At 45.9% G+C, this 13903-nt stretch overlaps 1 protein-coding gene across 2 annotated transcripts in view; it reads left to right on the top strand.

The window, feature by feature from the left end:
- The window catches only part of ARHGAP26 (Rho GTPase activating protein 26), a 488882-nt gene extending 476211 nt beyond the window's left edge, over window positions 1-12671 (top strand). For both annotated transcript variants that reach the window (XM_066272835.1, XM_066272836.1), the window contains one exon: window positions 6699-12671. In XM_066272835.1, coding sequence (XP_066128932.1) covers window positions 6699-6787 — 89 coding nt within the window. In that variant the 3' untranslated portion in view covers window positions 6788-12671. The remainder of the gene's footprint in view (window positions 1-6698) is intronic.
- The last annotated feature ends 1232 nt before the right edge of the window (window positions 12672-13903 follow it).

The following is a 13903-nucleotide window of genomic DNA, read 5'->3' on the forward strand; positions in this document are numbered from 1 at the left end:
TATCATCTTTGTTAATTACATCCATCTTAGACAAAGACCCTGACGCTATCATAGTTCATAGTGACAGTCTTTCCTTTTCAGCTAATAGGACCCAAGCCTGTCTCTTAACTGGGCAGTAGGTGATGCACCTTGACTCTCCGGGCCCTGGCTATGTGTAAGGGCCTCGAGGTCCAGGCCAGATCCGAGTTGGACTCCTGGGGACCACACGCCAAGGGGCCGCCTTGGTACGTGCAGCCCCTGCATTTGTTGATTTGTTGTGGCAGAAATGCTGGTCATGCATCTATAGAAAGAACGGGAAACTGGTTACAGAGCATCGGGGCCAGGCATGGGGCTGCCCAGGTCACACTCAGTGGACCCTAAGCCAGCAGGGCTGGGTGTGAGCTTCTAACTGCCTGTGGCCTGCTGCGCCTGTGTCCTCTGTGATGGTTCTCAGAGCCCCAAAAGCACTGTCCTTAAATGTTTGCTCCATTTTCATTTGGGCCCTTTACAAGTCAAAGCACACAGCCAGCCAGTCCAGCCACTTCTCCTGTGAGCAGCTGGAGCTTTTGGGCCCCACAGATCTGCAGATAAAATGGTCCCCCAGAGGCAGTCCAAGCCATGACATTGGCGAGTGTCCCTCGAATTGGCCCATGTGAGGGAGTCACAGCCCAGCCATACCATGACATGGTTTCCACAGCAGACAGCCCAGAGTGGGCTGCATACAGGATTCTGTTTAAAGGGGTTGCATCATTTTATATAACCACCTTTTGTTTTTGAGTCTCCTTTTTGAAGTAATTTAAGTAACTAACTACAAAAAGGAACAAAAAAGTATCTAGGTATTTTTAACTGCCCAGCCCTTTCCTTCCCAGCAGGGTGCTCTGCCTTGCAGGTTCTATGACTCCTCCCACCCCACAGCACGGTGATCAGCATGAGTCCTGTGCTGACGAATGAGAGCCAGAGAGGGGTTTGGCTTAACGAGTCGAGTCGGGGGCATTACCCATGCCTTCCTGTGGTCTCTGGGAGTCATGGCAGAGTTCATTAACACTGGCTTGTTTTTAATCGTCAACGCCAGTGACCTTTCAAATTCCCTGAAGAGCAAAAGGACAAATTAAACCCAGAAGAACACACCTTTCAGTGCTGATTGAGCTACAGTCGAAGAAGGATCTGAAAAAACACGAATCCACCATAAAGACTGGTTTAGTGGATAACAATTTTGTCCGATTTCTAGAAAATGCTACATATCCTCTTTTCCTCTTCCCTTCACCTCTATTGGGGAGGTCAGGTATTAGAGAAGGAAAAAGCTATTTACAGTTAGATTGGGAGAGCTCTTTCTTTGTTCTGTCCCTTGTTGGTATATTGCTGGAGACATTAGGTAGGGGCTGTGTAAGTTGAATGCTCTGTGTCTGTCAGATGAAATCTTCAGACCAATTTGAAGAAAGTTTCCTAATGACAGGGTTAGAGTGTGTGTGTTTTCAGGCTCAAGAATTATAAATAAGGAGGAGGAAGAGGGGAAAGTCTGGTGTTTCGTAACAATTAACCTCCTGGCCTGTGGATTGCCGGGGCCCATGCTGCACATCTGGAGTGGCTGCTCAGTCAGCGTTTGGACTTTGTGCAGTAGGGAGTGGATGTGAAATACTCAGAAATAACTCCAGTGTCGGCTCTTGCCAATCTACTAGGAAACTGTCCACTTCACCAAGAGCAGGCCTCTCAGACAGTAACTGGAAAGAGAAATAACTCGTGTTCTCAGGAACTTAGTCATCTAAGCTATGTGATTAGCACTACCTGGAAAATTCACATGGCGTTCACTAACATTGAGTTCTTGGGATACCTTTATCAAGATGTGAGATGGACTGGGGCCGTTCATTCCCAGAGTGCAACGTGAGTACAAGGCAGGGTTGTCTCAGGTCTCCTTCACTGCTAGAGAATGTCCCCACCAGGGGCCGTGAGCTGCCCAGGCAGTGGAGTGACAGAGGGTTCATCTGTGGGGTCTTTGGCCTCCCCAGCCCTCTCTGCTGCCAAACCCAAACCCAAGCTCAGGCCACCTCCATATCTCACCAGGTTTTTCCGCCAGCTGCCTAACTGGCCTTGTCACATTCACTCTTGCCCTCTCTACACATTAGAGATAACCATTCTCTACATAGCAGCCAGAGTGACCTTTGAAAAATGGAAATCACATCATGTTATTCTCCTGCTTAAAATACTCCAGTGGCTCCCATTGCTCTTGGAATTATTGACGAGGACCTTCAAGTCTAGCTCCTGCCTGTCTGGCCACCTGTTACACCCCCTCCGTATGCTGCACCCTCATAGGCCTTCTTCATGTCCTCAAGTAGGGTCAGCAGACCGTGACCTGCCCATCAAACCCAGCCCACCGCTGGTTTTTGTAAATAAAGCCTTGCTGGGACACAGCCACCCACGCCTCCTTGTTTACATATTATCTTTCGGCATCTGGCACAGCAGTGGCAGGGTTGAGTTGAGACTCACATTTACTCTCTGACACCTTAAGAAAAATTGCAGACAACTGTTCTTAAATCACACAAAGTTTCCTCCCATCATCAGGCCTTTGCACTTGTATCCTTTAGGTTTCAGCTTGTTGAGCTCCTCCCTACCCACCTACCCACATCCTTATCCCAGTCTCTGTCTCTCCCCTCATCTCTACCCAAAAGTATGTGCTTGTTTATTATAACTCGTCCCTCCCTGAGAGCGGCGTTTTGTCTGCCTGCTCTGTACTATGTACAAGGACTTAACACACTGTCTGGCACATGGTAGGTGCTTATTGACCGCTTGTGAAACGAGTCAGTGCATGCAGACTGCACGGGGGTCTGTGCCTCCACCAGCCAGTGCGTCTTCCCCCTTGGGGCAGCCGGCCACGAGAGATCTTAGCCGCATGCTTGCTCCTTGTCCACAGTGAGCGGAGGGAGAGAGCATGAGTTGTGTATACAGGGGCGTGTGCTGTGCATATGGACAGAGCGGAGAGAAAGTGGTTGGCAGGAAGCACGCCTGTGTCAGCAGCAGCTTATATTTATTATATGCTGGCTGGGTTGGAGAGCTGCCCGGGCCTCTCTCTACAGTATCTTGTGTGTTTATATAGCACTTTGGACACGGGTGCAATTCAGAAGGTTGGACGTTGGCGCAGTTCAGCCCAACAAGTACTTAGGAGCATCTTTGAGGTCCAAACCATTGGGCTAGGTGAAAGTGGTCACGGTGAAGACCGCAGATTCTGGCATCAGATGTCCTGGGTTTGGATCCACCTCCGTCTTCTACCAGCTGTGTAATTTTGGGCAAGAGGCTTAACCTCTCTGAGCCTCAGTTTCTCATCAGTAAAATGAGGATTATAACAGAACCAACTCTATAGTCATTCTGAAAATGAAAGTAGGTGATGCAGCCCAAGCTCTTAGCAAAAGGCCCTCCAATGAGTGTGTGTTCAATTGTTTCTTCTCCTCAAAGGATCTCACCCTGTGGCTGAACAGAGGTTTAGTATAATGTAGCAGGAAAGGGCTAGCGCTCTGGAGTCAAACATGCTGGGTTCAAATTGTGGTTCTACCACTGTGACCCTGCACAAATGAATATACCTCTCTGAACCTTAATTTTCTTATCTGTTAAGTAAAGATATTAATAGTATAAGCTAGGATCTCTAGCATCAAATGAGTCTATATGTATCTAAAGCTGTGAGCCCATGACTGTTTCCCAGGTGTTACACCATTTCTAGGTGTTAGCTTCTGTTATTTTCATTCACCAAAGGGGAAGAATGAAGGATGTCAAGTGATAGAATACTAGTTGGGAAAGCAAAGCTTAACACAGTTGAGCAGCATTAATGGGATGTGTGAATAACATGTGGCATGTGCTCTGAGCATTCCAGGAGCCTGAGAAAGGAGGGAGCAGATAGGCCGGACTCCACGACCACATTTATGGAGGAGGTGGGGCTTCAAGTAAGCCTTGAAGTATGAGGCAAAGAAACAAAGGAAAAAGAACAGAAAGCTGGGGGTGGGGCAGGGATCTGGTGCTGCCTCTCTCCTTTCTCAGTTAATGAGATCCTGCATTTCAGTTCTTATCTCCACCCTTGTTACAGAGGCATTTTGGCACAGAAAACATAACCCTTAACTTTCTGGGAATGAGTTAAAATGTAGATCCCTTGGCCCCACTCCTTGCCCTTCTGCTTGAACTGATATGCCACAGGGCCTAGGAATCTGCAGTTTAATAAGCATCCGGGTAAGTGCCATGCCTTAGTAGCCTGACTCCAGTGAGTCAGCAATCTAACTTAAAGGCTATATTGTCCCCTGTAGCACCCTGGACACATCTTGTTTTCTAATTAGGGGGACCTCTTTTGTCACCTCTGATCCTTCCCTTACTCTGCAAATTCCATGTCTAATATTTGCAGATGTTACCACCTCAACACCTGAGCTGTGTTTGAACAGCTGGCCAGAAAGGGGACATGTCTGAAAGACACGGACTCAGTGCATCCAGGGGAGTGACAGCTCAGCTAGGAGCTGTGCTGCAAAGTGGGAGGGGTCTCTTCCTGGCTTTTATTTTGTTTGATTGGTTGGTTATTCTTTCCAGGTCTTTTATTTTGGGGATTGTGTTTGATTTGTTTGTTTTTGGTTCTAAGCATTTGATGTTTCCCAAAGCTCAGATGGGTGTTGATACCATGTGAGGACCCCGGTTTCACCAGGAGAGATTCTTGCTGACCTGTCCACGTGACTGGTCAAATGACACAGGGCCCCCTCCTGGCTAACCTGTACTGACCATTTACTGTGTCCTGACTGTTGGCTGCTTTCTCCATGGTGGCTCACAAGAACCCACTGAGAGTGAGAGAGTTTTATCACCACCACTTAATACAGGGGTCCCCAAACTTTTTACACAGGGGGCCAGTTCACTGTCCCTCAGACCGTTGGAGGGCCGGACTATAACAAAAACTATGAACAAATCCCTATGCACACTGCACATATCTTATTTTAAAGTAAAAAAACAAAACGGGAACAAATACAGTATTTAAAATAAAGAACAAGTAAATTTAAATCAACAAACTGACCAGTGTTTCAATGGGAACTATGCTCCTCTCACTGACCACCAATGAAAGAGGTGCCCCTTCTGGAAGTGTGGCAGGGGCTGGGTAAATGGCCTCAGGGGGCCCCATGCGGTCCGCAAGCCATAGTTTGGGGACCCCTGGCTTAATAGATGCAGAAACTGAAATGGTCTTGGCAGTGTCCGCTGGATGGATGGGACAGAGGCAGGGATATCAGGGTGCAGGTATTTTAGGGGCAGGATTGGAGAGCGTGGTCATGGGAGATGCCAGGTTTCTTTTCAGTTGAATTGTGTTCTTCCAAGGCACTTCTTTCTCAGCCCCTCCTGTGTGGGCGTCGTGGATCCACAAAGCACCCTTGCTACTTTTGGTTCATTCCTGAAGCTTAGTGATGTGAAATTATGTACATATTGTGAAGGCCACCTAGCAGATGTTTGACCTTGTCTTTTCCTGCAGAAACATTCACGATGTAGACAAGGTTGGCCGTGATCTTCTGTAAGCCTCAGTGTGCGTCCTTCTGCTTCCCATGTGCTTCCGTTCTTGCCTCTTTCCCTACAGACTGAAACTAGATTTATATGGTAGCGTTGGGGCAGAAATGCTTTTCTAAAACAAGCGCAGGAAGTCACTTAATTAGCTTAGGAAGGGAATAGGGAAAAATTCATTCTCTCCAAACAATTTCAGAAAATTGGAGTTTTCCCAACCTATTAATAGCAAATGCCCTGCCTCGCCCACGAGTGATTTGTATATTCCCAGTTCGCAGCATGAACAGCCCCCATCTCCAAATCCCACGATTCCTTTTTTTTCTTCCTTCCTTTTTTGATGACTTTGCAGACTCAGCCAGATTTTATATAATCTTTGCAATCCCACAGTAGTTTCCATCGAGATGGATTGTGTTGCAACAGAAATGGGTATATATTCTTTGGATATTGAAAAACCAACAGGGCAGAAAATTTTGAAAGTTGTCATAGAGGAAGAGGACAGTTTTTCAGACTTGCACACAGGAGGGACAAAAATTCTAGGTAACAGGAAAGAAAGCTAAGAAATGGTATGGGTAGGACAGAGAGAGGGGGCTTTTCAAAGCCTATAAAATGCAAAAAACAAAAACAAAACCAGACAAAAAAATCCACAGAGGGAATTCACAAGGAAATTAGAAGCAGAAGGTAAGGATTAGAAGACAAATAAAATACATGATTAGGAGCTAGTTGTCTTTAAAGGTTAGTTCTTAGCACTCTTCCCGTGGGCACTCCGTTTGGGTCATAGTAAAAATTGGTCAGGTAGATGGGCACGTGGGTGGGTGGAATGATGGATGGGTGGATGGATGAACAGATGGATACATAGATAAACATCCAGATGGAGCACCATAATTATGACCTCTAACCTAAAATCTGTCTCTTCTTTATAGTTTAAACCAGGACCTTCAGAAAGTCTGTGAAACCCAAAAAATCATATGCAGAATTTTTAATGTCTGTGTCTGTTTTCTGTGAAGAAAGTTCAGAATAGCCTTTATCAGAAGGCTTATATTCCACAAAAGGTTCAGAAGCTCTGGTTAAAACAAATCCTAGCATTATGTAACTTACTGAGCAATTGCACTCGTTCTCCAAACTTCCTCCACACGTACACATGTGCGTGCGCAGCACACATCCACCTCCTGCCTGATCTGTAACGTCATCTCTTCTCACTCTCTCCCCCCTTCCTGTTGCAGTTCACCCGTCTCAGGAGCCTGGCTGGTTGGAGGGGACTCTGAACGGAAAGACTGGCCTCATCCCTGAGAACTACGTGGAGTTCCTCTAACCGTGGGCCCCAGCAGAACTGCTGAGCTTTCCATGGTATCCACGACAACTGCTGAGTCCAGTGTCATTTCTCTTTGCCGCTGAGAAATGCAGGGTGACCAACTCTGCTGCTACCTGCCAACACGAGTGTTTCTGTGAACTTTGGTGTCACCCATCTGCATGATCATCTCAGCTGACATGTAGTGACATTGCAACAAACAGAAGTAAATCAGCAGGGGAGGCCATTTGATTTTGATAACTGAGAGAAAGGCTTGCAAAGCCATTTCTCTCACTCAGCACCCTGCATGGGGAGCACTCATTTTGTTTCAACAGTCACCCAAACGCCCAGCCTTCTAATAACGGAAGTAAGACCTAAGTAGTCCTCCAGAGCAGCAAGGCTGGAAAATGGCTCTGAGATCCAGGCTGGGCCCATTGCTTTTGTTTACAGTAGGCACCCTACCCACCTCTACATACTTGAGACCCACACTGCTACAGGCAGCTGGGCCTGTTGGTTTGCATGCAGGATGGACGGGCTTACAGCACTGTTTACATAAGATCCAGTCTCTCACCATCTCTAAAACAGCTGTTGGCCCAGCATCAGCAGAATTCAGTCCAGTCTTCTCATGCGAGGGAACACACACACCCCATGTTCTTTTCCCCCCAAGCTGGGAACTTCTCTGCCACCCAGGGCTGCCATCACCTCGTAGCTCCGGCAACCCAACCTAGTCTAAAACCAAACCAAAACAATAATGCACACTCTTTGCATATTTTTTCTCCCCCGTTTTGGGCAGTCTTTTGAATGGTTTTTGATAACTTGAAACAGAAGATCTAGAAATTAGAGTGGTCTGCTTAGAGCAGACAGAATAGCAGCTGGGAACTGTTTCCTTTTGATTTATTTCAGCAGCATCAGGATATATTTGGAGCAAACTCGAGTAACCTCTTGAGATTAAGTTACATACAGGCTTAATATTTCTGTTCTTCCATGCAACTGCTGTTTGCTTTCTAGAGGGCGATGTGCTGCCTCTCGCTGGGTGACACCCTCCCTCTCCTGACTCATTCATCCCTCAATGGCCTCCGGTTGACCTGTCTTCTCCCCTGCCCTTGCCGGCCCTAGCCCACCACTGGCCACCCCTGGCAGTGCCCTGGGCTGCTGAGCACTGGTGTCCCGGTGGTTTTCCAGGCTGATTCCTAGGCTAGTCCTGTGGCCTACAGTTTAAAAGGACATGTATGTTCACTGCCACTCAGAAAAAAAGGGAATTGTTTCTCAGGCTTTTGAGACATGAGATGAATATCATAAGCCATTGTGATTTAGGAGGACACCACCAGCTTGAGGCGTGGAAGGTGTGATGGGCTCTCTGAAAAAGACAGCTTCCTGGTCCACAAGGGGCTGGGTCCTCTGGAAGTCTGCCCTCGGTGGGGCTCTTCAGCCTGTACATTGCAGACTCACCTGGCCTCCACAGGACAGAGTCCCCAGAATCTTCCACGTTTGAATGTCCTTGCAAGAGTGACTCTGGGCAGACAAACTCCGAATGGATGGACTGTCAGGCTCCGGGCTTGCCACGCTCCAGGGTTCTTCCTGCGTCTGGAATTCCTCCTTAGGGAAGTTTAAAGAAGAAAAGAAAAAACTTGAATTGTGTTGAATTACTGTATCTTTTACTTTTTTTTTTAAGATAAACTTGTAAATAGAGTGATTTGAAATACTATATGGCAAAGTTTTATATTTTATATTTTTGAAGCTAGTTGCTCCACACATTTAAGCTTTGATTGCTGAACAAGTGTGTGCAAGAGGGAGAGACAGAAAGTGAGGTTGAAGAGAGGCAAAGTCATCCCTCTCTGGCCTTGAAGAAGGAGAAGATATTTCTGCATGCACTCTGCTGGCTCTTGTTGGGGGGCATACCACACTGATGGTGTTCAGTCTTGTTTATCCAGATGTGGGTTTGAGCATTCCTTGGGCTTTGGATTTGGAGATGGGAAGGGCATTTTCAGACAAAGAATCCAAGAACTCCTACTCAGTAGTGAGATGGAGCTCAGGATATAAATAGGTGGGGCCAGGGCTTAGGGTTTTTTTTTTGTAGGTTTGTTGTTGGTTTTTTTTTTTTTCATTTTTCTTCTCAGGTGTATTTCTTGGTACCCCAAGATATCAGGACAGATAGAAATAAGATAATTGCTGACTCCTTATATATAACTCTTCTGCACATCTTCTTGGACCTTTTGAATGAGGCCACGCCAGTTTGCAAATGTTGTGTGTGTCCGAGCTCTAAGAAAATCTCACTTCTTAGGATCGTCCGTTCTCAGTGGGCTACAGTGTCTTCTCCTGACCATGCGCGTGGCCTCCCTACGCATCTCAGAGTTCCTGGAGCCCCAAACGAGGGGAAAACTCCAAGAAGGAATGGGGATGGTGCGGTTAGAGCTTTCGAGGTGGTTTTCATGGTAATAGGAGTTGGTCACTGTGACTCAGTTCATGAGCTGAAGGATTACACAGCTGTCGTCCAGGAGCTCACCCAGCAGCAATCCAGACACTATTGCTGGGACCAGGTAACAAGGGTTAAGACTAGACAAGACCCGGATGGGACTCAGGAAAGCTGTCATTGAAAACCCCAGAAGAAAAGGAACATAGGAGCAGGCTGCACCTACTCCCTGTGGACTTTGAACAGCATGGGACCTTTCCCACAGGGCCTGAGGCAACAAGCGCACTACCACTATGCTTTCCAAGTAGGAGGAGTGCAACATAACGCTCTTAGCACACGTGACAGTTTTATATGTCACCATCCCCCTGGAACCATAGCTAGAGCTAACGTGGAGGAGCAGAAGGCACAGGCCCTGGCATGGGGAGTCCCTCGCTGAAGCATACCTGTAGACAATTGGCCCAGCTTGACCACTTGGAAGCATGTCCCTCCCTCCTCACTTGGCCTGATTTGAAGCCAGAGGGAAATGGAGCTACTGCCAATGGGAATTTTTAGGTAGATCCCTTCCCAGCGTCCCTGTGGCCATGCTGGGTCTGTGACAGATGGCTGCTCTGTTTCCTTCCCCAGCCAGGCTCCCCATTTGCTACAGAACTGGCGAAACTGCTCAGAATACAAGCCAACAAATAGGAAGGATGTGGGAGACTAAAAATAGGTTTTACCCTCCTCACTATCTCTGCCCCCTATCTCCAACTCGCTCTGCTTGAATAGGGAACTTTAGGACAGGTTAGGGGAGTGAACTAAGTATCAGAGTGGAAGACTGTTGACCAAGATCCCTGAGCTTTCCCAGGGGGGCTCATTTCTTCGGTGAGGCCCTGGGAACTGCTTGGTGTGCAGAGCCTGAATCTTTTTTGAGTATGAAGATCAGTCTCAGTGCTTCAGGTACTTACAGAAGTCTACAAAATGCCAAGTCACTAGGAGACAGCTAGTTTCAGGCCCCTGAGCCAGGCAAGTACATTCTTGATTCACGCAAGACTGATGATAGTCTCTTCTCTTTTCAAAAGTAAGCATATAGGGGGTAGACCCTGTGTGGTACCACCTTTCTTGGTATCCTATCTTTGGAGCCTGATTTTAGGTTACTGTTTTAGTATTTTGACAGCCATTATGTGTTTTCTTCTGTTAGACCAAACTGTCTTCTTCACATCATTCTAATTCACAATCTCTTGCTGAGGGGTTTTGTTTTGTTTTTGTTTTTTTGTTTGTTTGTTTGTTTTGTCTGTATGTTTTGTTTTTGTTTGAGACAAAGAGAAAATGAGCAATCAAGTATTGGTAGACTGGTGTTAGCAGGACAGTCATGCTAGTGACAATCCATTTCGGGCGTTTGACAGGACTCCACGGTTGAGTGTGCCATTACTCGCTCAAATGAAAAACCTCCCAATGGCATTTGCGTCTCCTGAAAACAGCAACCCCAGTCTCACCACAAGTTGACCACAGTGACTCCAGAAATGTCTGTGATGGAGAGATAGGGAGACAGAAACAATCGGCTGATGATAACTTGGTCACCTACTCATGACTGTCCGTTGGTACCTTTCCATCCTCTGGCTTCTGTTTCCAGAGTCAAATCTGGACCAGCCATAATTACAGACACAGCACTGCCAGATACAACAGTGCTCATCCTGGCACCTACAGTTTCCCTGGTACTGAATGTCTTGGGAACAACCATATTACCCAAATATGTAGCCAGCACTGAAGAAACCAAACAGCCTCTTAGCTATCTGACTTTAAAAGGAGTGTCCTAGGTATCCTATCTTGGGAGTTATCTATCATCTCTGGCAGATTTGCCAGTCATCAATTACCTAGACAACCCTGCCCCACATCTCTGTTAAGTTCACTGGGTGTCCTCTGACACACCCTGTGCTGGCGTTTAAAAAATGTATCTTGTGCTCAGATGTGTTTGGCAACCACTCTGGTCTGCCGGGTGCTGAGCCACTTCTCTAATGGTAGCACCCCAGTGAGAGCAGCAGCAGAGCGGTGAGCCTTGCACAAACCGACAGCATGCCTGTGACAACACTCCAACAAGTAATGATGAGCTTTTGTTCCTTTTGACATCTACAGTACTTGTCTAACCAAACAGCTTCCCAGAGCAGAGAGAGAGACCCTGTAGCAAACCCAGACATCATTCAGGGCCAGTCCTTGCTGCAATGTGGTCTTCTAGTGGAAGCACTTGTGTTCTTGGAGGGAAAAGTATTGGAGATAAAGTAATGCTAAGAGCAGAGAGAAAGAAAAAGGTGAACCATACTGAAGAACTTTGGATTTTCTTTTTAAAGAGGGACAAACAGTTCTTAAGAGAGGAAGGAAACCCCTATCACAAAGAAGTTCACAAGTAATATTTTTACAGAAGTTTTATGGGACACTGTGAGAGGGAAACATCTTTCAAGGTGGAATGCTTTAGAGAGCAAAGGCTCGGCATAGTCCTAGACCCATGCATGGGGAGCAATCTCTGTTCCGTCAGAATTCTCTCTAGTGTAGTAAGAATCAGTATTGATCGTCAAAACGTCGGAATTACCTGGAGCGGTGAAGACGCCCTACACCGTTCTTTAGCAACCGCTTAGTGTGAGTGGTCCAGACCTGCAGGCAGCCTCCCTGGGTGTCCAGATGCCAGGTCAGCCTTGTACTGTGAGAAGTGCTTCATCTGACAATTCTAAAGTCTATATGTACAAGTATGTGTTTGTTTATGTGTATGTACAGTGCACGTGGACATGTGTAAAATTACAGACACGTATAGAAACCCGCATAAGCTGGCCGCAGCTGAGCCTTGACAGCCTTGAAGGTTTGCAGGTTGAGAATTCAAGAAGCAAGAGAGACTGTTGACTGACTATCAAAGTGATCAGAGATGTAAATTAAGTGCCATTTTGAAACTTTCCATATTTATCAAATGGTTACTGTCTACAGCTATATTCCATATTAACTTATTAAAAGTCATGTTGAGCAAAGATCAAACTTATAAATGTATAATAGCTAATACTAGGCTAGTGTTCAGAAGCACTCTAAAAGACATTTTGTCCATATTTTGGAGAAGAAAATATTTGCATGTTTAATTCAGAATTTGAACTACCTTTGATTATATTATAAAGTGCTGTGTGATGTAATATCAATAAAGTACTTAAAATGGCACTTTAATGTTTTTTTAAATCATCAAGAATGCACTGTTTTAAACTTCAGTTCAGTATTGAATATTGACTGGTGTGTAGAATCCAATTCTGTAATTAAAAAGTAATTTGTGATTAGAATAGAGTTTTTTTCTTATTATTAGTGAAACAGTTTTGCGGTGTTCAAGCTTTAAAAAAATGTACTTTTGTGTCAATAAGCATGTCTATAAAGAAAGTACAGATTCTGTTGACTGGCCTCTGAAACTTGGCTTCCTTACCTGTGGTTGGTTTACGCGACAATCTCTATAAAACAAGTGGAAGTATGATTTTTGAATTAAATGACTTTTCCATTTGATGGTATGTCTGTTTCTTAAGTTTCTGATAAAGTTTTGACATGTGTATTTTAATATATCTTCAAATCAGCGAAGACCACAGTCAAAAGTCACCTGTCTGGGCTCCTGCAGTCCCTGCTGATTTCTGACGTGCTCTGAGGAACTTCGGTTTCTTTTAGGAAGAGGTCAAATACTAGTGAACCTGAGGAGGGGCGGATACATATTGTTTTATTCTTCCTAAATTTGATATTCTAATCAGCCATTCTCTGGAACTTCATTCACATGGTATGGAATAATCTGAGAGCCAGAACACAGGCAGCCTGACCACACAGCTGGGCACGTCCCACGCGTTTGCAAATCAGTGACTTGTAACATGAGTCCCAGGCCAGCTCGTATTATTCAGTCTTCGTCCATCCTGTCCCTTCCAGCTTCACTCTGAGAGCCTGGAGCCCAGGATTCCAGTTAGCTCCCGGTGTCTGCAGTGAGAGCAGAGGCAGCCAGGGCTCTGAGAATTAAGGGAGAAGCTTCTGACTCCAGAACTTTGTCCTGGGGAAACAGGAGAGGGAGTCACCCCTGGGGCCTGGTTTTTTGGGGGGTGGCTATAAGCCCCACACATATGTGAGGTCACAGGGTACCTCTACGTGGCCCATGTATCTGATGCCCATCACGTGGAGAATGAAATAGATGGTATGTATTTGTAAATTTTTATGTCTTGGCCTTTCCAACAGACTTCCCAATTATGTTGACATTCATGTCTTTTTAACAGAAAAGGCTTTTGGGTTTGTTTGTTTGTTTGTTTGTTTCCATTTTCATTTTGCTTTTAACAGCCACTTGAGCAGAGCTCAGATTGTGTCACATCTTGTGATTTGTTTGGCATTTTTCACTTGTTTGTTCTGGCTTAATGATTGGCCATACAAGCACCTTGGTTAGAAATGGATTTGATTGACACTTGAAATTAGGTAGGTGAAAGATTTTCTCAGACCCCCAAACAGGTTCACTCTTGAAAATCAAATCGGAGCTTTAATTCTGTCTTTTCTCAATCTTTCTCAACCTCTACTCAGATACATATCTCTCCTACCCTCATGTGTCCATGTCTTTGGCTTGCCCTGCTTTCAACAGCACTAAGCTAAGCTGCAAGTAATTAACTATGCTGGGAAGTCCGGATTGCCTGAGTTCAGGCTGTACATCAGCCAAGCGAACCTCTCACCAAGGCAGGAGTGACCGCTGAGGACGTGTGAGGCTCCTGGCGTGGGAG

Source organism: Saccopteryx bilineata, chromosome 4 (assembly GCF_036850765.1).
Source record: "Saccopteryx bilineata isolate mSacBil1 chromosome 4, mSacBil1_pri_phased_curated, whole genome shotgun sequence".
NCBI classification, from domain to species: Eukaryota; Metazoa; Chordata; class Mammalia; order Chiroptera; family Emballonuridae; genus Saccopteryx; species Saccopteryx bilineata.